General features: G+C 56.8%; 6 protein-coding genes across 6 annotated transcripts; 4 read left to right on the top strand and 2 right to left on the bottom strand.

The window, feature by feature from the left end:
* Positions 1-3,251: 3,251 nt before the first annotated feature.
* On the top strand, positions 3,252-5,659 carry syp4 (Qa-SNARE, Tlg2/Syntaxin16-family; the record flags this gene model as incomplete). Its single annotated transcript, XM_002948090.1, has 6 exons — positions 3,252-3,355; positions 3,453-3,614; positions 3,695-3,884; positions 4,114-4,238; positions 4,800-5,019; positions 5,414-5,659. The coding sequence occupies 6 exons, from the start codon at positions 3,252-3,254 to the stop codon at positions 5,543-5,545; spliced, it is 933 nt and encodes a 310-aa protein (XP_002948136.1). The 3' UTR covers positions 5,546-5,659.
* A 1,701-nt stretch (positions 5,660-7,360) lies between these two features.
* VOLCADRAFT_88456 (uncharacterized protein) lies at positions 7,361-9,438 on the bottom strand (the record flags this gene model as incomplete). The annotated part of the gene is made up of 5 exons (XM_002948229.1): positions 7,361-7,576; positions 7,958-7,999; positions 8,177-8,248; positions 8,577-8,766; positions 9,020-9,438. 5 exons carry the CDS (start codon positions 9,436-9,438, stop codon positions 7,361-7,363), a joined length of 939 nt encoding a protein of 312 aa, XP_002948275.1.
* Positions 9,439-10,178: 740 nt separating this feature from the next.
* Positions 10,179-12,842, top strand: VOLCADRAFT_73623 (uncharacterized protein). Its single transcript, XM_002948091.1, has 5 exons — positions 10,179-10,250; positions 10,669-10,922; positions 11,248-11,444; positions 12,114-12,235; positions 12,490-12,842. The coding sequence occupies exons 1-5, from the start codon at positions 10,194-10,196 to the stop codon at positions 12,667-12,669; spliced, it is 810 nt and encodes a 269-aa protein (XP_002948137.1). The 5' UTR covers positions 10,179-10,193; the 3' UTR covers positions 12,670-12,842.
* A 33-nt stretch (positions 12,843-12,875) lies between these two features.
* hstH2B-11 (histone H2B) lies at positions 12,876-13,343 on the bottom strand (the record flags this gene model as incomplete). Its single annotated transcript, XM_002948230.1, has 1 exon — positions 12,876-13,343. The coding sequence occupies one exon, from the start codon at positions 13,341-13,343 to the stop codon at positions 12,876-12,878; it is 468 nt and encodes a 155-aa protein (XP_002948276.1).
* A 265-nt stretch (positions 13,344-13,608) lies between these two features.
* hstH2A-11 (histone H2A) lies at positions 13,609-14,007 on the top strand (the record flags this gene model as incomplete). Its single annotated transcript, XM_002948092.1, has 1 exon — positions 13,609-14,007. The coding sequence occupies one exon, from the start codon at positions 13,609-13,611 to the stop codon at positions 14,002-14,004; it is 396 nt and encodes a 131-aa protein (XP_002948138.1). The 3' UTR covers positions 14,005-14,007.
* Positions 14,008-15,845: 1,838 nt separating this feature from the next.
* hstH4-13 (histone H4) lies at positions 15,846-16,145 on the top strand (the record flags this gene model as incomplete). Its single annotated transcript, XM_002948093.1, has 1 exon — positions 15,846-16,145. A coding segment is annotated over one exon (300 nt), but the record flags the coding sequence as incomplete, so codon positions are not given.
* Between the last annotated feature and the right edge of the window lie 6,734 nt (positions 16,146-22,879).

The following is a 22,879-nucleotide window of genomic DNA, read 5'->3' on the forward strand; positions in this document are numbered from 1 at the left end:
AAGGCATTCATAGTAGGGGACCCCCCCTCAAAATATTCCGCGTAATCCTGGTATCGTGCAATATCAAACTCCACCCGGGCTTTCCGGCCTTTACCGTCCCTACACCTGCTTTCGTCATCCACTGTAACATTAAGAGCAAGCGTCAAAGGACGGTGGTCGGTGGGCTCCCATCCATCCAACTCGATCAGGTTTCCTACCCTCAGAAAGGTGGCATACTGCTGAAGCACACGTGGAGTCGCTATGAATAAATCGATCATACTACCGCCTGCCTCCCCCTTAGGGAAAGTTAGGCGGCCTTCTGGGTCCCCTCTTATCCGGCCGTTCATCACGAGCAGTCCCTCGGATCTGCAGAGCGCCCCAAGCTGGGCACCCAGAGGGTATGTGACTAGCCTAGGAAAGCAAACCCTTGAAGGTGGTTAAGGGTAAAGACTGTTGAGGGTGAGGTGGCATAAGGAATCATAGCCGAACACGATTGCCACTCGCAATCTAGCTGGATAGTCTAGCTGGCGGATCCCAGCACCAGCGATCGAAGCACCATGGCACGGACGCCGTTGTTGAATTTCAGTACATGAGGTCGGATAGATAGTGCTGCCCAGATAATGAAGGACATCACCAACATCAGGGCTCATGGGTACCAAAGGGGGATGCTTCCCCCTTCGGCATCCCCTAAAGTTCTTCCCCTAACGGGGAACTTTAGTGATGACTTTGAGGTCTTCCCCTAAAGGGGAAGTTTGGGCATGAGCTCATCATGTCTGTCGGAACAGCAGGAGATGGAGCGGACGGGTCGAGAGATCAACGGACATTCACGTCTCTGGTGTTGGGTGGATCATCCGCCATGATGGTGTACCTGGCGGGTACCTGATGTGGAGTGCGGCCCAAACGTACTTTACGTATAGCGTTTATTTCCGTGAGACGGTTTCTGAGTGCAGATTTGGCAGAGCCGCTAGAAGCCCCCCGGGGGCCAAGCACTTGCCGTACCAAGTTGGCGTTTCAAAACGGTAAAGGGTAAAATGAACGTGACGCTAAAATGTCGTGACACCTGGAGCTCCCGCTGCAGGGCAGACAAAGAGGATTCGGTTGCGGGCGCAGCTACAGATAAATGACGGCTTTGCGTCGGCGGTGCGAGGGCGGGAAGCTGCCGGAGTAACCGGGAATAGGAGATACAATGGTTGTGTAGGATGCAGCGCACAAGGTTCAGTATATGGGAGTCAGTGTGTGGGCGGTGAAACGTCAGGAACATGGATGCGACCTGGCTGGCATTCATGCGTCGCAACGAGCGAAGGGGGATTGTCGTACTAATGAGCACCTCAACACACGTGGTCAACACCTGCGGTGTGCAATTCACGTTTTGTTTTCCCAGGACGCCGCATGAGCTTAAGCTACATCTTATGCAGGCGTTTGAGCGTGATAAGGTAAGGCGAGCCGTGTGTAGAGACGCTGCGTGCCCGCTTCTGCCTTGCGTTGGGCAATTCCGGTGGTGGCTCAGCGTTGGATTTGCTAAAGAAAGACGTTTCCATTGCCATGATTGCTCTCTCACACCTAAGTTAAACAGGTACCAAGGAATCCTGCCCATGCTCATTGCCGATGGTACAGCCTGGCATGCGCCGAAGCTAGAGCTTGGCGAACGGCGAATCGTGGTGTAGCCTCAGCGGCTCCCAATCTGACGAGACACTGCTGGATGTCGCTGGATTGTTTCCTCCGACTTTGGACAAGGTTTGCACCATACCACACTTTGCACCATACCACAAGCAGGGAGGAGCGAGTATGCCCTTGCTGCGGCACTGATAGCCACATCGAGGATGAGAAACACATTTTGCTGGACTGTCCGGTTTAGGACGAAATCAGATCTGATATGGGCTTTCCACGCTTCGAACATATGAAGGACGCTATGAAGTGGGAACCTGAACGCCTGGCAAGGATGCTGGAACGTATATGGTCTCACCGCAACTCTATCGTTCCCTTTGGTCGTTAGTATACTTCATCACTTGTTTCGTTGGAAGTGCGAGGTAGGATGGTGCTTATAGGCGATTTGGCAGCCCTTGAGCCTTCGGCTCGTACTAGGGTGGTTTGCAGGTACGGGGAACGCACCCACGACCATGTAACAACAACAACAACAACAACAACAAGCAGGGTAAAAGCAGAGAATGCTTTCGGCTTAGCAGGGTGACACATGCAAAAGTACCCATTGATCGAGGTGAATCTGCGCCTGGAGGTTACTAGTCACACAGCTGATGTACGGCAGTTATGTCTTATTCGACACGCTTATTGCATTGTCATGTGCTTACTGCCTTTGACTTAATGCAGATGCGAGAGATGCGGACATATGGCGGCTGAGACGTGGCGCTGTCGAGCGAGTAGAAGAGCATAATCTGAGCGTAACCTTCGCAATGATCATACGTACAGTTCTGTCGTCGAGTGCAATCTTTATGGCTTATACACGTTGTTCCCCCTATCACTTGGGTCTCGTAAAAATAAGTTCCGTCCCCCGAATGGGTTATGATGTTGGGAAATAAATCCTGGGCGGTTTCGCCTCTTGCGTCGGACCTGTGGCCACCCCTGGTGGTGTACTCGCATCAGCAGGGCATGAGTGATATGGGCACTGCTCAGGATCTTCAAGCGACTGCTACGAGGTTCCATAACTGCGAAGTGCAGGATGGGGTTCTGTTGCCAGGATTGTGGATGGAACGTGGCGCCTAATAGGATTGCGGCATTGCAGTTACTTACACAGCGATCGCAGCGCAGTCGCAAGACTGTTGACCAAAGAAACAAGGTACGCACACCGTCGCCCGTGCAGCAGTCTCGTTGGGCCGACCTGAGCGAGTCGCGTCGGATAATTGCTACTGGACTGTTCGGGAAAGCTGTTTCCAGGTCCCATGTATTCCTATTTTCCCCCCTGAACTAACGCATCGCCGGACCGTCTCCCTAACCTGTGGTGCTGTACAGCGCATACAGTTGCGTACGTCACGGTTGTACGCTGATAACAGCCACAGTTACTTGCGACCGTGTTTCAAGCGTGTTATGAGGCCGCCAACGCAACGGATTCTAGGAATGCATATTTCTGCCACTGGAAGCAAGGTGGCAGTTATCACTAACTTAGCTGCGAGAACGTCTCACTAACGGCTCCTGGTAGCATCTAGATTCCCAAAGCACGTGCTGCCTTTGATTCTATATATCCTTCTTAGATCTAAAAAAACAAATTGACGGTTGCCCTACTTTACAAGTCAACGTGAACATCAATCAGCTGTGCCAAAATGCCTCCATATGGCTCAACCCGCAATTTGACACATCAGTTTATACGACTAAGAAATGAGGCACGCAAGCTTCAGGGTATTGGAACGGTTGCGCAGAGCGACAAGTGAGTTGCAATACGCAGATAGAGAGCGTGGTGCAGCTGCTCAGAATATTGTAGCCAGTGATCCTAACTATGGTTGACCCTACGCCGGCGCTTGAAGGGCCACGGAGAAGTTGATTAGTGCGGCGTTGGGGAATTCATCCGACGTTGAGGCACCGGGACCTTCTACCAGCTCGTCTGTGGCACCGGTTTGGGTTCAGCAGTCCGAGCGGATTCGGCAAGAGCTTAAGGTCTTAAAGGAGCGTATTGCGAAGCTGAGAGAGTAAGTCTAAACCCGGCAAGGCTACGCGCTTGCGCAACTATTTAGCCAGTCTTGAACGAACCTCATGCCCCCCACCTCAGGTACCATCGTAAAGCCCTTCTTGTCACATTCGACGGGGAAAATGAAGCGCAGGTTCACGCGGAGACGCTGACCCGGGAGGTCCAGCAGAGCTTTAAGCGGCTAGACGCAGCGATCCGCATTGTTGGCGAAACGACCGGGCCCAACGACGATGCTGAGATTCGGAAACAAGTGCAGCAGCAGCTGGCGCAGGTATGCCAGAGCGCGGCGCAGGTGTCCCACATGGGACTGCACGGATAACGTGCCCGCCTATGCAGCACCGCGCTGGTGGCGGCGACAGCATGTGGAGTCACGGGGGTGTAATGTAGATGGGGAGGCTTCAAAGTCTCGTTTTTATGCCCACTGGGGTCCTATTCCCCGCGGCCATGCTGCCTGCCTGGAACCAATCCGTGCATGCCGCACCGATACTTTTGTCCCTCAGGCCCTGTTCAAGCTGTCTTTGGAGTTCCGGCGCGAAGAGACGCGCTTCCTGAACAAGGTTGAGGAGCATAAAGGCATGGAGAAGGGTTCGTCCATCGGCGTGATAGCGGAGGAGGAGGGAACGTGGTGAGGCAGGGGGTCACGGCAGGGAACATGGTCCAGCAGTGAGGAGGGCATAACGGGGTCAAAGTCACAGTACACAGGGCCGGCTATGGTGGCGGCGTCGCACAGGTATCGCGGCCTCCTGGTATTGTAGTCCAGAAGCATGTGATGGGGAGGAAACCTGGACACGCGAGAGTTGTCCTGAAGTTCGGAGGGACGCCTCGCGTGACCGTGATGGGACCCTACAATGGGACGCGTGAGGATGGGGCTTGGTGGTCCGGGCCTTGGCATGCCCTGTATATGGTTGGTGACGCCCGGGGAGATGGCGTGCATTTGGTTACTGGTTCCGCAATCCAGAATTTTAACCTAAGCAGAATGCATTAGCCGGGTGTTTATACGTTGCACCTGGAAGCGGGAAATGGGATGCAGCGTGGGAGCTTCGCTGGTAGCTGTTTATGGACGGCGAGCTTCACATCCTGTGCACAACGTTCAGCAGCGCAATTGTGCGCAACCCCGGTGGTCCTGCTGCCCAGCTGATGTATCCCATTTGCTGTCCGCATACACGCGCACTCTTTACACGTGCAGGACTGGTGGCGAGTTGATGGACCCGGGCTTCACGCAGGCTCAGATGGCCATGGTGGACATTTCAACAAATTTGGTCAATGAGCGGGATACGGAGATCCGCAAGATCGTGGAGACGATTGCGGAGCTGGCACAGATCATGAAGGATCTGGCCACGCTGGTGATCGAGCAGGGAACCATGCTGGACCGCATCGACCAAAACGTTACGCAGACAGCCGTCAAGGTATGTGGATGGGAAATGGTGGTGGGAAATGTCAGGGAGGGAACGGAATTGGGGGCGTGGGAAAGAGCACGATGCGACCTGCGGAGAAAGGCAGGTTCCAATGTCCGCGTCGGGCTGTTTACCGGTTGATTTGCTGCGTGTGTCGTGCTGAGGAGTGGCGGCTTCGTAAGTCTTTTGTGGCTATCCCTGGACGAGGTGCGGGATGCGTTTTGCATACCCTGGTGTTTCTGTCTGGTGCTCCGTGATCCTCTCCCTGCTCGATGGTGGGTTGCTTCTCCTGGCTTTCCTTTCTGTCGGCTGATAAGCGCTGACCCCTTAACACGCGCCGCATGTTAACGGGTTAACCAAGCCTTTTACCCCGAGCGTCTCCGTGAATGGGCCGCTTGGGTTGCAGGTGGAAGAGGGCGTCAAGCAGCTCAAGGCGGCAGAGACGACGCAGAAGCGCGGGCGCATGTTTATGTGCATCATCGCACTCATCTGCATCATAGTGCTCTTGCTGATCATCGTCATCATCCGCCACGCATAACGCCAGGACAGGCCAAGCCAGGCCAGACTAGGCCGCTGCTTGCTTTACATCCTCGTACAAACCTCGTAATGGACCTGATATGACGGACGGAACGAAAACCTGTTCGTTCGGTTTGTGTGGTGGACTCGCGGGAAGGGGCTGACCACGTGCGACGCGAACAGACCAGGTGGCGGACGGAGGCTCCTTCACTGGGAGCTCTTCCTTGATTGAGCGGAAGTGTCCTGGGCTTGAGTCCAAACCTTGCTGAGGCAAAAAGCAGGCCGTCATTTAACCCTGGGAATACTGCATGAGACCAAGCTGTGGCCGCTTGGATTGATTGTGGGAGAGGAGCACCCATGGTCCGGACGTCGGGGGTCATTAGACGTCCTCCGGCTTGTCAATGGACTGCAGGTGAAATATGCATGCGAGGGAGGTCTTCCCGTGCCTGACCTTTGGCCCCCGACAGTGGGGCGGGTTGGTGGCATCTCCCTCCCCCAGGACATTGCGCCTGTGTGCGTGGTTGCTGACGTGGACGGTTGGGCATGAGCGGTGTGCAGTGCAGTGAGTTGTTTTGGGGTTACCCCGCTCCCCCTGCCAACCAAACGCACGTGATCAACACAATGCTTATGTTCTTTTCGGCTGTGTGATAGGGAAAGCTGTCCTGAACGCTTGGGATCTCAGGTTTGTAACTTTGCAGGAGGACCACCCAATGTGGGCCAGCTGACAAAGCAGTCGGTATATCCGGCCAATCTCTCATTTATATCTCTAATATTTCTAATGTAGCAACTTAGGGCGCTGTGGGCAAGGACTGGTTTCCAGAACGCCTGATTCGGTGGATTGGCAACATGCGGCTGCGGATTGTCCTCAATGAGCTATTGAGTTGCATTTCAGCTCCCATCTACCAGGTAAAATCAGGAGATTACACTGTGGCAAGAGAGGAACGTTAACTCCATGACCGTGCGCTGGGGACCCGGAAAGGAGGATACAGTTTGGGGATGGACAAGCCCACCTTGCGCAGAGGCTTTCCATAGGCGTCTGTGCACGATATATGCGCACACATGCACACGTGCGTGCATAATACATACATCACGTGTTCACGTCACGTAACCGTCTGCATAGTACTGGGGCTGGCAATGACAGTGCCAAACATTCATTTGTACAGGCGAAAACGGATTAACGCTGCCGACAATATACATGCCCCACGTCATACAACTCGGCTGTCAAGGAGCAGAGGAGGGGCAGAGACATGGCCCCGCTTGGCAAGCGTCCCTAAGCCTCTTATAGGCCGCCCTTTCCTCAACCCAACCGGCAAGGCCCCAACGCAATCATAGCTCACTAGGGGCAACGCATGTGCAACGCACGCTTTAGCAGGGTAAGACAACAGCCACAATATAAAACACTGTACCAGCGTTTGCCAGGCGCAGCTACAACAACCACACCTGCGCCGTTTCCAGTGTGCTATACCGCCATCTCGCCACGTCCTCGTGGATATGCTCCGCTCCTCACACACTCACCTCATCGCTCTACGCAACCCTAATCTCTTCTCTCCCAGCACCACACGGTACCGCCCTGGACTGCATCCTGCATCTCTCAAACTCGTCTTTTAATACCTAACAGCCTCTCCTGCCACACCACGCCAGGCCGCCTCCCTACTCGGTAGAGCAGCCGCTCCCCATCGCAGCTAAACCTGGCTTTTCCCAGCTCCAACACAACCACTCGAACGTCCTCGAACATTTCTCCACACACGCAAACCTACCCCTTCCCCTGCATTTCCCCTGCTCCTGTCCCTGCCCTATCCCCCACAATCTTCCAAGCAGACGCACCAAAAGGTCAACATCATAACTGCGGCAGCTTCTTGACAATCTCCTGCTCCAGCTTGGCCACGTACTGCAGCTTGTTCGTCAGAGTCACCGCCGCCTCCATGTCGTCAGCACGGAAGGCGGCCGACAGAGCCGACACCAGCTTCTCTTGCTGCTTCCGGTTGTGACCTAGTAATGCGGATAGAGCAGCGGGGTCGTCCGTGTTCTCCACCTCCTCGCGAGCTTCCATTACCTAGGGACATGGAGGGGTTGTGGCTTGCGGGTAAAAACCAACGGCACAGAATGAAGCAGAGTTGAGTAGCTGGCTACTAAGCGGGTGTAAGGATCCACTACTGTCCGCGTACGAAAAAGCTGCTATTTGGACGGAGGCCGGGTGGAGGCTGCTGCCTGCAGCGACAGCTGCTGTGTTGGGTAATTGCCGACATTCATGGCTTGCGCTGCTTGCTCGGTGTCTTCAGCCATCGAGTCTCCGCCACCTGGGTCCTCAACTCCCGAATCTTCCCAGCGGTGGCTGCGTCCGTCCTCGGTTCCCGCACTACGCCTGATTCCATGATTTTACCGCCCTAATTTCCGCACCGTTCGCTACTGCAAAGTCAAACCCAAGTATCCCTACCTCGCCTGGGGTGTGTTTCGTGCTGCTGTTGAACTTTGTACCCTGTTGGAAAGTGACCGACACTCATGTACACCAGTAAATGTTGACAGCAGTAATGGGACCCGAGGGGACCTGTGGCGCTTTGTTGGCTCTAACGGGCCCTTAACGGGACGCCGTGGGTTACCTTCCCTTCCCTAGCCAGAGGAGCTTCTGGACACCCCCCCTTCCCTCAGCCCTCACCTCCATGAGCAGTTCGTGGTCCTCAAAGGTGCCCTCGAAGTTGTCCCCCGCGTTGATGCCACGAAGAGCCAGCTGGAAGGGAGAGAGGGGGGTGGGAAAAATGAGCCGGGCGCGGAAGGGGAGGGGATTACCGGGCAGTGGGGTAGGGAGGGAGGAAAAGGAAGGAAATCCCATCGCCGGTATGTATGGTCCTCACACGTACATCTATAGGCATATCATCTTCCTGTCACGCCATTCTTCCCTCCGTCCTCATAACCCCTCCTCCTTTTCACACCCGAACCCGCACCCGGGCGGCCCCCCACGTGACAGTTCTGACGCCTTAGGCTCAGACAGTTAGCAGGTTTTGCATTCTCTTTCCCAAGCCGAACTCCTCAACCCCAAAGCCCCTCCATGACCCTACCAGATAGTTTGCTCTGGACAGTGGCGACTTGAGTATGGAGTAGGCAAGGTTGACAATGGAGGCCTGTTGGGCGGAGAACTCTTGCTCCTCCGCGGGCTTGTGGCCCATCTTGTCCGGGTGCAGGTTCCATTGCAGCTGCTTGTAGCGCCGCTCCAGCAGCTGGGGACTGATGTCAAATGAGGTTTCGGGCCTGCAAAGAGGAGAGGGAGGTTGCGGAGGTGGTGGTGGTTGTGCGTGCATGTGTCAGAGGTGAGTTGTAGTTAGTTAAGGAGCTCCGTAACGCCCGCTGTACGACAATGTGCGGGATCATTTTGAAGGGGACAAATAATTGCTTGTACTACAACGGGGAGTTGCGTGAGTTTGGCGGATGGCCAGTGCACGGGCTTTGGTTGCGCGGAAACTATGTGGCCGGGCCCGCCCGTCGGTTGACCGCCGGTGCTTACAAGGAGAAAAGCTCAAAGTAGTTGAGGGATTCGTCCGGGGGTTGAATTGTTTCGCAGCCGTGGCACACAAGGCCCCCCCGCTTGACGAGCTTGTCGCAACTCCAGCAGGCTTTCTCAACGTCCTCGAGTGAGATCGGGCGCCGGCTTGCGCCATGGTGCTTATGTTGGTGGCTTTTGCCACCGCAGTGCTGGTGGTCGTGATGGACGCTCCTCCAGACGGACGCTGCTGGCGCTGGATTGGATCTTCGTGCCCAGAGGTGGCGGATTGGGGTTACGACCTGCTCGTATGCGGGTGCTGACGTTGACGGCTGGATTGCGTCACCCGGCGAATCTGCTGCCACAGGAAGCGAGCTGACGCAAAAAGAAGAAAGTTCTCTGCGTCGGCGACCTATAAATGTCACTATTCCCCGAGCGCTCATGGGTCTCTTCTGCTTTTCACGTGGTTGCGGTATGACGTGAGCAGCTTTTAGTAGGCACGTCAAATGAATTAAAAGGATATAATTTACACCTCAAAGAAAACTTTGGGAAAACAATTCACGTGCTGCTCGGAATGTTTTTCCCTTGCAAAGCTCGTACAGCTGCCGTTAGTCGTTCGTTTCGTTGGCGACCTAAACATCTAATACATGGTGACTGACGGTGCCACTGGTAGACGAGTGAGTCGCATCATAGGATTTCAGTCGCGCGCTTGAAGCAGCTCTGCACGTTGGGCATCGGCAACCTCCTTGCATCAGTTTTCACAATCTTGACGACTTGTGACATGATGCCTCCCACGACATTAAAATTGGCTGGAGCCAGCGCGCTTGCAGCTGCTCTGGCCGTGGCGGTCAGCAGGCCACGGGCGGTGGGCAGGCTGATGCGCACCCTCGTCTCGCGCGCAGCCGTGGGCCCCGCCTACGCGGCCCTGCCTCCTCCTCAAAAGGTAAGCATTAGAGAACGGCGCCACTTATGTGCAACAGCTGTGCAATACAACCGCTCCAGCTGCTGCTAAGAACAGGGGTCTAATTCTGCATCAATTTTTCCTCTCGCTTTCCGTGTGTTGCTCCCGGTCTCCACGACGCCCTCCTATCCCCTCTCGCGGATGCTGTCCGGCCCCGACCCCTCTGTACCTGCTCCCCCCTGGCCTCCTGTCTCCCCGTGTGTTTGGGTTCTGTAGGTCAAAGTCGCGGTGTGCCAGATGCATGTGACCGCGGACAAAGCGCAGAACCTGCAGACAGCCAAGAGGGCCATCGAGGTAGGGACGCCTGGAAATGGGGTTAAAGAGGGAACGGGGAAGAGATAAACGGCCACAAGATGGGCGAGAGGGGTTCCTTTCCCTGGGCACCAGGCGCTCGGTCTGAGCGAGTACCAGGCCGCCCCGCAGGGCTAATGGAAGACGGAGTTGAAGACGGAGGCTGAGTGGTCTATCAGCTGGAGGCGGCGTGGAGGCTGAGAAACGAATTGCAGGGCCGCTCGGCTCCAACCCTGTCCCCTATAAAGGAAGGGAAAGGACGATGGTATGGGCCCCTGGGGGACCCGCCCAGATCCTAGCCCTGCGAGCGCGGGGGCGACCTCCAGGCGGCGTCATCTCCATCGTCCATTCGCCGCACCTCACCTTATCCCGCTTGGCTTGTTCTGGCCCGTCCCTCCTCCCTCCGAACTTCCTCGAGTAGGACGCTGCTGCCCAGGGCGCCAAGCTGGTGGTGCTTCCGGAGATGTGGAACTGCCCCTACTCCAACGACTCATTCCCCACATACGCCGAGGACATAGAGGGCGGGGCTAGCGGCAGTGTGGCCATGTTGTCGGCGGCGGCCGCGGCTGCCTGCGTTACGCTGGTCGCGGGTTCGATCCCTGAGCGATGCGGTGACCGCCTGTACAATACGTGCTGCGTTTTCAACTCGCGCGGCGAGTTGCTCGCGAAGCACCGGTGGGTGCTGTTGATGGCGGTGGTCCCGGATTCATGATGTAATCCTGCTTTGTGAATGGGGGTGCATGGACTGCATTGTTGACGTGTTCCTCCGGTGCTGCTCTGCCCTCTAGCCCCTCTGGCCCTTTCCGTCCTGCTTGCATCCGAGTTTAGTATGTTCTGTGCTTTCCTCCTCGTGCATTTTCCCGTTTCCCCTTTCCTGTTCAGCCAGTATCTGTTGGGTGTCACTTGGGGCTGTTAGTTACGAAGGGAATGGCGGCTTGGTGTTGTGCTGGGCGGGGTGCTAATGGCGTCTGGGCTCTCTTCTCTTCTTTTTCCCCGGCAGGAAGGTGCACCTGTTTGACATTGATATCCCCGGGAAGATCACCTTCAAGGAGTCGCTGACGCTCAGTCCGGGTCCAGGGCCCACCGTGGTGGATACGGAGGCGGGGCGACTGGGGATCGGGATCTGCTACGACATCCGGTTTCCGGAGCTGGCGCAGCTGTACGCGGCACGTGGCTGCCAAGTGCTCATTTACCCTGGTGGGTGGGTGGGTGGGTGGATGGGGCAGGGCGGGTGGGTGCGGCAGGGCGGGTGTGGCAAGGCGGGTGTGGCAGGGCGGGTGCGGCAGGGCGGGTGCGGCAGGGCGGGTAGGTTACCTTTGGGGCGTGGATGGGTGGAGGTGGAGGTTGGGTGGGAGGGCGAGGGAGGGTTTGGACGGTTGGGGGATGTGGGGGATGGATGGCCAGCACGTGGGGATCGGATCGGGGTGTAGCGGATGTTCCTCGGCGCGGACGGCCGCCGCCGGATGGGGTGTGGGGCAGTGATGTGGGACCTCCTGCTGTCAGCCCGGTTTTCCTCCGGCAACCACATCGCCGCCTGTTGCCGCGGGCTTCTGGTTCACGTCCTGGTTCGTCGACGGCCGTTCTTATTTCTCCTGGGTACGTGAGCAAAGCTCACGTGGTTTAGTCCGAGGATCGAGGATTTGCTGTTGCGCTGTGTCGCACGCTATCCCGTGATGCTGCTGGGCGGGAGGGCGTGTGTTGCACGCGCACGCGTGTACCCCTGCCCCGAGGGGTGCACCGGTCCTCGTGCTTGGGACCCCGCCGTGGACGGCAGCAGCACTACACGGCAGCAACGCATTGACCCCCTCCACTCCTTTCCGTGTCATTGTCGCGCTTCCTCTGCGGCTCTTCTCTGCGCTTTTCCAGGTGCCTTCAACATGACCACGGGCCCAGTTCACTGGGAGCTGCTAGCGCGGGCGCGTGCCGTGGACAACCAGATCTTTGTCATCACGTGCTCACCAGCACGCAACCCGTCATCCTCATACCAGGTGGGGGGGGCCCTTGGCGCGGTGAAGTACGGAAGTTTTGTTGAGGTGTTGCATTAGCACTAACCAGCTCGGGATCCAGATCCCTCTGAATAGTTGAGAGAGTGGTATGTTGTAATAAGGCTTCGTGGCAGCTGCACCGGAGTGCGTGGTTCGTTCGGAGGAAAGAGCGGGTTTGACTTGTCAGGATGCCCGTAGTCCGTTTTACGGCCTTGACCTTCCCTTACCGAGTTTTCAAAACACCCAACACCCTACAGGCCTGGGGCCATTCTACAGTGGTAGGGCCCTTTGCGGAGATCCTAGCCACCACGGACCATCAGCCGGGAACCATCTACACAGAGCTAGACTACTCGCAGCTGGCGGAGCGGCGGGCAAATATGCCGCTGCGGCAACAGAAACGGCACGATCTCTATGTGTTGCTGGACAAGACAGCATAACATTTACTGGGCGATGTTTTGAGATATCCAGGGATTGCGTCGTGGCGGTATGAGATGTATCGGTACGAGTGGCGCCATGACGGCTTTGGTTTTGGGTATTGCACGCAGACGTGTCGCATATACCACAGAGTCAAGGGTGGTGTTGAAAAACACCGTAATACGAAAGATACCGCAACATGCTTTGTCACCAGAGCCACCAATTTGTCTCAGGCGGAAGTGAACTTGGTGACAGCCTTGGTACCTTCCGAAACCGCGTGCTTGGCCAGCTCGCCAGGCAGTACCAAGCGGACTGCCGTCTGAATTTCGCGGGACGTCACGGTGGGCTTCTTGTTGTACCGGCTCAGTCGGGATGCCTCGGTGGCGACTTTCTCGAAGATGTCGTTGATGAAGCTGTTCATAACAGACATGGCCTTGGAGCTGATACCGGTGTCAGGATGAACCTGCTTCAGCACCTTGTAGATGTACAGCTTGTAGGTTTCGCTTTTGGCGACCTTGGCCTTCTTCTTAGCCTTCTTCTCGCCCTCCTCGCTACCAGCAACCGGCTCCTTCGCGGCCTTCTTCGCAGGCGCCTTCTTCTCCTTCTTCACCTTTGCCGCCTTAGGCTTGGCATCGGCCTTGGGCTCAGCAGCATCAGCCGGTTGCGAAGCGGTCTTCTCGTCCTTCTTAGGGGCCATGGTAATCAGCGTCGTCGACGGATCAACAGTAAGGGGTGTGAGATATAAGTAAGTTTGTGGAAAACATGAAACGTTATAATAGCCGATGACTTGGGTTTGGCTCGGTGATACCCGCTCGGACTACGCCAACGGTGTCGTACGCAGACAGTTGCCCCACTGAGCTTTAGGATGTTCAGTGACATAGATAAATAAGCGGTTAGCAGCTTTTGCAACATACATATCGTATTGTTACTTAATCCCATATCCTTATTATCAGTGAATTTCTATGGCTGGTCGTGGCAAGGGAAAGACTGCCGGCAAGAAGGCCGTCAGCCGGAGCGCCAAGGCAGGTCTGCAGTTTCCAGTTGGCCGCATTGCGCGGTATCTAAAGAAGGGCAAGTATGCGGAGCGTATCGGTGCCGGTGCTCCTGTGTACCTGGCCGCTGTGTTGGAGTACCTGACCGCTGAGGTGCTGGAGCTGGCCGGCAACGCTGCTCGGGACAACAAGAAGAACCGCATCGTCCCGCGCCACATCCAGCTGGCCATCCGCAACGATGAGGAGCTGGGCAAGCTGCTGGGTGATGTGACCATCGCGTCCGGTGGTGTCCTGCCCAACATCCATGCAGTCCTGCTTCCCAAGAAGTCCAAGGGCAAGGCTGAGGACGGCTCTGCAGCTATCTAAGTTCATCTATAACCATGTCTCACAAGTCCCCGGTGTTTTTAAACACCACCTAGTATATTCGTGCGTCAATTCAGTTGAGGGTTATGTAATTGATGAAAAGCAAGGACGCGGGGGCGGCGCACTTGTTATAAAAGCAGAGCGATCCCATTCCGAACAAAGGAAGCAGATAGGGTCTTGCATGCCATCAAGCCAATCAATGACAGGTGCTGGCATTCTGGCACTGAAATGCGCTCTCATAGTAGTCATGCTCTCCTTATGGGTCGCAGTTACGGATGAAATTAAAGTTCCGGCTCTCAACATTCTCAAGTGTATAGGAGGAAGAACTCAAAGAGCTGCTGTGCATATCATACGGTGGCAATATGCCGTTATGCATAAATGGAATGCTCTGCCGTAGGATTTAGGCCGCGCGACCATTTACTGTGCAAATAAATAGGGGGGTCCTTGTGAAGCAGCTGCCCGCGTTTCCAAAGCACGTATGGTGTTGGATTGTAAGGTGCCCAAGTACGTTTGCGAGGAAGAGAATGTGGCCAGGCTGGAGAGGAAAGTGCAGTGGCATCAGTCCTCAGTTCACTTCTTGGAACGAACATCAGCATAGGTCCAAGCTCTCTCGCTTGGAGGGATATGCAAACAAACATCCTGATAGGGGTAAACTCGCACGCTACCGAGCATTCAACCGAGCACATGCATGCTTAGTTGAATGGTGAGATGCGACCCCGCCTTCATTTCGAGTTCGGCAAGCCTGCCACCGCGTACCGGATATGTTGGCGATGTTACAGAACACTGCACCTTGGTTTCTGTGCGCATTGCGTACGCTGCTCGACCCCGCCGACCAAAACTACACGTGCTCAACTGAAGACATTCCCGGTGGTTGTGCAGCAGCTCTTGAGGCTGTTGCTGGCTGAAATCCATCCTGAGCTGTTGCAACACGGCTAACGCGGGCACGTCCCTATGCACAGCAAATAGCTGTTCCAAGCCAACAGCGGCGTCCATGTCACCGACAAGGCTCTAAACGTCTTATCTGTTCTTATGTTTAATTAAGTTTATGTATGTTATACTTTGCGCAACTTTGTAATTTGACTTTACTCTGAACAAGGTGCTGCATACAAAATTCTGCGTTGTTATATTTATTTCGTAAGAGTGTAAGTTGAGTTTAGTCAGAACCATGTGCATTATGCGCTGCGCTACCGAAAGCAGGCGCCTTATGGCTTGCACACAACTGCTTCTTCGCCGAACGCTTCATCTTCCCGCGGCAGTTTCACGAGCCCAGTGTTGCAAGCTATGACGTAGGCTTTCGGTGCTTTCAGTTGCTGCAAAGCAGCCACGCAATAGTCCAGCCTGCATGCCGCGTGCGACTATGGCCAACAAGACCACCTGCGCAATGCGCTGGCGCACCTCCAAGACATTTATATACACTTGTACAGGCGCATTTTGCGAATCGCACGCGCGCATCCGCACGGCAAAATTCGCTCCTGGCTTTTTTGGGACGATGTACGAACTGTTTATTCGGCACAGTACGACCGGACACATTTGTGCGAGGGGCTGCTTAACAAGACATGCGTTGCAAACTCTATGCCGTCCTGCCGGTTTTTTGCTGAAGTAGCATTGGCTATATAGTTCCATTGGTTAAAAAATAAAAATGGTTTAAAAATGCTGCACTTAACCAGCATTGCACGCTAGCGCCCTCTACTGTCGGTTTGCAGTTAGCCGTTCCCCCCATGATCTAAACGATAGGTTCAGCGATGGTTCTGCCAACGGCCAATACGTATAAAGGCTGCCCTGTTTCTTACCATAATAAATGTGAGATTGCAGTTCCGATTCTTCCATAAGCTTGCGTTGACACGTCTGAACGCGGCAAGGGTAGCAAAGGCATGGGCAAGGGTGGTACCAAGCGCCTTCACAAGATACTACGCGATAACATCCAGGGCATCTCGAAGCCCGCTATTCGCCGTCTGGCTCGCCGTGGCGGTGTCAAGCGCATCAGCGGCCTAATTTACGAGGAGGTGCGCAGCGTGCTCAGAAGCATCCTGGAAGACATCCTCCGAGACGCCCTCACCTACACGGAGCACAGTCATCGCGTGACCGTGCATGTCATGGACGTCATACATGCGCTCAAGCGGCAGGGCCGGGTCCTCTATGGTTTGGTTTCGGCGGCTGAAGAGATCCTCCGGCGACTGAGTACTTCCCAGGTGGAATGGTGGAAACAACCGGTGTTTTTCAACATCACCAGAGCCAAAGGTTATCATTACACAGAGATGGTGGCCCCGATACCCTGCCAGTTTAATCTCATTCCCTTAACGCTGTGCTATTGGACAGCACTGATGCGCTTCCGCAGATTCCCTCAACGACACAATTCTCTCATAAGTCTGCCTAGACCCCCAGGGGAAATCGATATTTATTGCAGCCAATGTACTATTACTCCAGTCCGTTGACGACGGAATCTATGAACTCCATGCAGCTTATAGGAAAGACGTTGATCGAATTCATGGACCCGTTGTGGAGGATAAATCTCATCTATATGTCACAGTAACAAGACGTGCTGGAGGGATCGTTCTCGTGAATAACGCTAGTCACCGCTCCGAAAAATGCTAACGGTATCGCGTGCTGTGCTGCCAACCGCATGTTAACGAAAAATCCCAATCCTAAATCAAGGCGTGAAATGCACCAAAGCCAATGTGATTGTAGTGTATTTTGCACGTTACACTTCGTCTGTACGATTAGGGAAATGGAGTTTTAAACGACGGTGACCGCAACGCTTGCAGCACATAAGCGTGGACGCAGACAGAATTCCATAATTTCCATATATAATCCTCGTTTAATCCTTTCTGCATATCCGGTCTGTAACGGTGCCTAAGGGCACTGTGTCGTCGCCGTCGCCGACGCAATGCACCTTCATGGGGCGCAACTTCGGCTTGGATACAGGTGCCCATCGCCTCCAAATTATTACTTAATTTCCAGATTGCACCTCAAATTGAGGCTTTACCAACAGGAAAACTTCAACAAGCTGCATTCCAGCCGTCGCCGTCCCAACCGCCCCAGCCTTACACCGGCCATGCGCGCAACTAAGCCGGAATGTGCTTGTGAGATCCTCAAAGGCGACCTCGCTCGGCTGGGATGTAAGTCGCGTGGGATTCCCCCCTGAGCGGTGTAATGTGCAAAATGCGTCAAACGGGCTGCAGCCCTTCATAACCTCTTCACTACTTCCCAGCACACCATGGCCACCGCATGCCGTGTGGCCGAAACGCTGCAGTACGGACCGTTTCGTGCCCTGTGCCTTCAGTGCCAAACCCACCTTCCCCTTGGGAGACCTCCCGCGGATGTGCCCCATCTCCTCTCCTTCCCGACTCACCCACCCAACCACAGGATCTGGCCAATGCACTGCCGCGGGCCAATCCGGAGAAGCGCGTGTTGCAGGTGCGTGTGTGTGTGTGTGTGCGAGAGGGGGCAGAGGGGCCTAGGAGTAACCTACCTTACTGGGGGGGGCTAGGTGGGTAGTTTTGTGGTGTTGGTGAGGAGGAGACGGGCAGAGGGGGAGAGCAACCGGAGCGGCAACCCCACCCCGATGGGGAGGGGAGGGGGAGAGGGTGGAGGTCCGGAGCGGTGAGCGAGCTGTCGTTATGCGGCTGCAGCCTCAGGTCGATGTGTGTCTGTATGTCTATTTGTGTATTCGTGTCTATATGTGTATCCGTGTGTGGCCTGGGCCGTTTGGGCGAGAGTATCCCTTTAGGGCCCGGGTTGGGATTGGGGTTGGGGGGGAGAGGGAAGTATCTTTGGCGGGAAGGAGTTTAAGTCGATTCCAGGCAAGGGGATCATTCGGCGCGGGCGGGCGGAGGGTGAGGGTGAGGGCTGGAGGGTGTGCGGAAAGGCTATCTCCCGATGCTGTTGTCGTTTTTGTCGTTATCGTCCTGCAGCCTGTGGTGCTGCTGCTGAGGTCATGTGTTTGCTGTGCTGTGTGCGCCGTCATTATCCTCCTCTTTTCCCCCCCTCCGGTGTGCCTATGTCCTGTTCAGGACATCAACTTCTTCCAGCTGGTTCGGGAGTGTCCTGATTGGGAGACCTTGCAGAGGATGGAGGAGGATCTGCGGGAAAGGTATGTGTGCGCGTGTGTGTGTGTGTGTGTTGGGGGGGGAAAAGACCTGCGGGGCAAGCAGCCTTATGGAGCGGGAGGGGGGAAGGGAAGGTAGCAAAGTACGACCTGAAGTACGGCATGCGTTTAAAAGCCAAAAGGCCAAAGAAAGGCACATTCTCCCCCCCCCTGTCCCCCCCACACCAACACCCCGCGTTAGCAGCGGCAGTGCCGTGGGGTGTTGAGGACTTGACGAGGCCGGGTGGGAGGGAGGGGGAGGGGGTTAAGGGGAGGGAGCCTCATTGCGTATGGGGCGCCGCATAAATGGAACGAAGGGGAAAGGCGTATGTTTGTGCGAATGAGTGTCTTTCGTGTCAATGTCAGAGATTTGAATCGCTGATGGATGCGGAGCGGGGGAGAAGGGGTCATAATCCCCCGGGGATGAAGCCCTCTTTTCCCCCCCCCCCCAAAAAGAGAGAAGCAGCTGTCAGTGAGACTCTACTGAAATGCCGTGCATTCATGCTTGTCAGGTACGACCGACAGCCCTCCCTGGCGATGGCTGTCCTGCTGCGCACCAGTGAGGTCGTGGATGTGGGCGCTCTGAGTGAGGCGCAGCGGAGGGAGGTGGCGCGGGTGTTGAACAGCAGTGTGGTGCCGTGCATCATTAAGAAGGGTATCTACAGGTACGTGTGGGGGGGAGCGGGAGGAGGGGGGAGGAGGAGGGGAGTTTTGGAGGGGTTGAGGTTGTGAGGGGGTTGCATGAGAATGACGTGCCGTGTGGAGGGTGGTGGGGTCGGAGGCCCCTAGTTGCGGCCGCCACCACTACCACCAACAACAACAGCACCCCCAACACCCCACCCTAACACCCCCAACACCCCCCCGCACACCCGCGGCAGCTATCGGCCTAGTTCGTTGCCGCCGCTGCTGGCGGCGCTGGCGGCGCTGCAGTACACCAATGCTCGCCTCAATGCCGTACTGCTGAAGTTGCTGGAGGTATGTGGGGAAGAGGGATTTGGTTGCTGATGGGGGGAAGGGAGGGAGTCGAAACCGTGTGTGTTTTGACACGGAAACAGGTTTCAGGCGGCACTGCAGGGAGGGGCTCCAGGGTCCTGACGGGAATACCCCTTTCCGACTCTGCGGCATCTTCATACACGCACAGAAACACACACTCTCTCTCACACACACACACACACACACAACACCCGCCTTTCTCCCCCGTTTTTTGATTCTCCCCTTCTTGCACGTGATGTGCCCTTCATCCCCCCGGGGGCTGTGGGCCCCAGAGCGCTGTGGACAGTCTCCTGCTGTCCCAGCTGTGCAGCGCGCTGTGCTCGGCGGCCGCCCTGGAGTTTAAGATGAGCCCCGAGCTGCTGGACAAGGTGGTTGCGAGGCTGGAGTACACGTTGAAATTCTGTACGGCGGAGGACGTGGGGAACCTGGCCACCGCGCTGGCGCCGTACAGCAAGTGGGTTTGGTGGTGTATGCGTGGTTTTTTTACAAGTAGGGATGGGGAGGAGGGGGAGAAGTGGGGGAGAGAGTGAGGTCCGGGGAAGGTGCTGCTGCAGGGAGGGGACGGCAGCCGGGGGGGGAAACCTCCCGGGATCCAATAACGCCCTCCAACACACACACATACACACAAATATACACACACGTGCCCGCTTTCGCCCGCCGATATGTTATCTTCCCCCTCCCACCCTTACCCACAACGCACATGCGCAGCGCACGCGCCATCCATACGCACACATACACACACACACGTTTTCCCCGAGCCCCCCTGGTGGGGCCCCACTCTCCCCGATGTCCATCAAAGCGCTTTGCAGACCTCCTGCCTCTGTATCTTCCCCCCGGCCCCTCTCCCCCCTTTTTTCCTTCCTTCGGGGGGCGGCTTATCATTTCCCCTCTCTCCCTCCCTTCACCTTCGGGACCCCCATGGCCGCTTACCATTATCATTATCATTGCCGTCACATTGTCATTGTCATCAGCATCACATCACATCACACGATATGCTCCCCCGACCCCCCCACCGGTTGCAGGCTGCCCCCCTCCGCGGGATTGTCCTTCAGCTCGCAGCTGGCCGCCAGGTCGCAGCCCTTCCTGGAGGAGCTGTCCGGGGAACAGTTGGTGGATCTGCTCGTCCTACTTGTACGGCATGACTTCCCATTGACGAGCACCTGGGTGACTACCTTCCAGACCGCCCTGGTGGCGAGCCTGCCGGGCCTTACGAGGCCTAGGTCGTACGCCTCCCTGCTGTTCAGCCTGGCTAAAGGTAAGGTGTGTGTATGTATGTATGTATGTATGTATGTACGTATCCCCAATCCAGATCAATATGTCCGCCGTCAATTCCCTTTATTTGGCAGTTTGGTACTTAGGACGCCTCGGCATTGGATCCGTTGATACTTTCGTCTCATACCCTACCCCCCCCCTCCCCATTTCCCCCCCACACACCCCGCCCCACTACCCCACCCCACTACCCCACCCCACCACCACACACACAGGCTCTCTGGCCATCTCAGAGAGCTTCCTCGCCGCCTTGCTGGGCCGGCTGACAGCGCCCGCCATGCCGGGGGCCGTCAGGGCTAGCAGCAGCAGCAGCAGCAGTAGCAGTCTGCTCGGCCGGATGCGGGCGGGGGACTTGGCGGTGGTGGCGGCGGTGCTGTCCATTTACGGGTACACTCCAGGGCCGGAGTGGTGTGGGCGTTACGTGGAGGCGTTGGAGAGGAGAGTGGGGGACATGGAGGCCAAGCAGGTGTGTATGTGTGTATGTATGTGTGTGTGTTTTGGGGTGTCCTGGGTGTTGGGGTTAGGAATAGAGCTGGGCGGGGGGTGTTGAGGATGTCATTGGGGCATCCCTTTGGGGGCCTTGAGTGCATCTCCCTTAGCCACCTCCTTCCTCCCCCCACCAGCCTCCCACCACCACCACCCACAGTCCGGTCCGGTATGGGCACCACACACATATCCCCACCACCACAAACGTCACCAACACCAACTCTGTGCCTCTCCCCCCTTTCCCCCCCTTCACCTGTCCCTCGTTCTACCGTTATCCGTTGCGTCTTAAACCACCTCAACCACCTCACCGAGGTTTCTCCCACCTCCCGTTTCGGGTGCAGGTGGTTACCGTTATCGACACGTGTGCGGAGCTGGGCATTGCCTTGCCCGGTGACCTGATGGACGAGCTGCTGGCTGTGTCTGAGGGGGGGTTGGAGGCACTGGGGGCGGGGCGGCTGGTGCAGCTGGTTTCGGCGCTGGAGGCGGCATCCCACCGGCCTGACGGGCCCTGGATGAAGCAGCTCACCAAGGCGCTGCTGGTGAGGGGGGTGGCGGGAAGGGGTGGGGCATGGAGGGGGGAAAGGAGAGATCATACGATGATGGTGCAAGAAGTATAGCGCCAATTGTCGACGTGTCCACGGCCGCAAATTGCTGCTGCAGGGAGGGGAGGGGAGGGGAGGGAGGGAGGGGGCACGGCGCCATGTCATGTGTTGTGCCGTGGCGGCGGGTATTGATTCGTTGTGTCTTTTGAATTCAGGCATGTAGGAGTTTAAGTGGGGAGGGGGAAAGAGGGGGAGGTTCACGGGTTTCGGCAGGGGGGAGAGGGAGGCGTCTTCTCAATGCAGGCTATGATATCCTCCAACGAGGGGGGACCCCCGGACCTGTTTTTCCCACATTTCGTACTGATTTACGTCGTACTGACTCACCCAACCGGGGGCCGCTGCCCTTTCCTTTGCAGGGCATTGCGGGTCGCTGCAGTGCCGCGGAACTAGCCGATGTGGTTGCCGTACTGTCGTATGCTCCGTACGCCTACCCACACAACGGCGAGGGTACGGCGGCGGTCCTGGCGGCTGTGAAGGTGCGTTGCTGTGGGTATGTGTCTGGAGGGATTCCCCTGGCGCATCACACTATTTTGCCATTGGGGCCATTTTGCAACTCCGCCGCCGCTGCAGCAATCCCCCTGGCTCCCCCCTCGTGTAAGACCCCCTGCATCAGCAGAGCTATATACATCTTCACAACCATCAGCACCACCAATACCAACATCAATACCAACATCAATACCACTCCTCCTGGTCCCCCACCTATCACCCCGGGGTTTTCCCACCCTCGTCTCCCCTTCTCGCGCCCCGCCGCCAGGCCCGAGCGGTGGAGCTCAAGGGTTTAGACTCAGCGACCCGTGGGTCAGTACTGGAATCACTCAAGCACCTGAAGCACCCGGAAGCTGCCAAGTACGCGGACAGCCTTGCGCCGGAACCACCGCCGCCACAAGCACAGGCACCGGTAGCAGCGAAGCGGTTCACTGCAACCGGGCCGACCGCCACCACCACCACCACCGCCACCAGCGGGCGAACCGCCACCAACACAGCCGCCGCAGCGGCTCCAGCTGCTCGCCCCTCCGCCGTAACTGCCGCGGTGCCGACGGCTCCGGCACCGGCTGTACCTGCGGCTGCTGCTACAGCGGCGGCGACGGCGGTCCGGTGGTCATCAAAGACGGTGGCGGCGACGACGGCAGTGGCGGCGGCGGCGGCGGCACCCCCGCCGGCCTCCAGGGCAATGCAGCCGTCTCAGTCGCAGCAGCAGATGGTGGGCTCCACACGAACCTTTGGCCGACGAAGGTCGTTTGATGATGATGAGGAGGAGGGGGAGGAGGAGCTGCAAGAGGAGGAAGACGAGGAAGAGGTTCGGCGACCTGCGGGCCCGCTGCCACGCCGCGCCGCGGCCGCGTCACCGCCGCCGCCGTCCTCGCCGCCGCCGTCACAGTCATCACCGCACGCGGGCAGCGCTGGCTATGGCCTGAGCGATGGCGGGTTTGTGGCCAGCACACGC

Source organism: Volvox carteri (assembly GCF_000143455.1).
Source record: "Volvox carteri f. nagariensis unplaced genomic scaffold VOLCAscaffold_9, whole genome shotgun sequence".
Lineage (NCBI taxonomy): Eukaryota > Viridiplantae > Chlorophyta > Chlorophyceae > Chlamydomonadales > Volvocaceae > Volvox > Volvox carteri.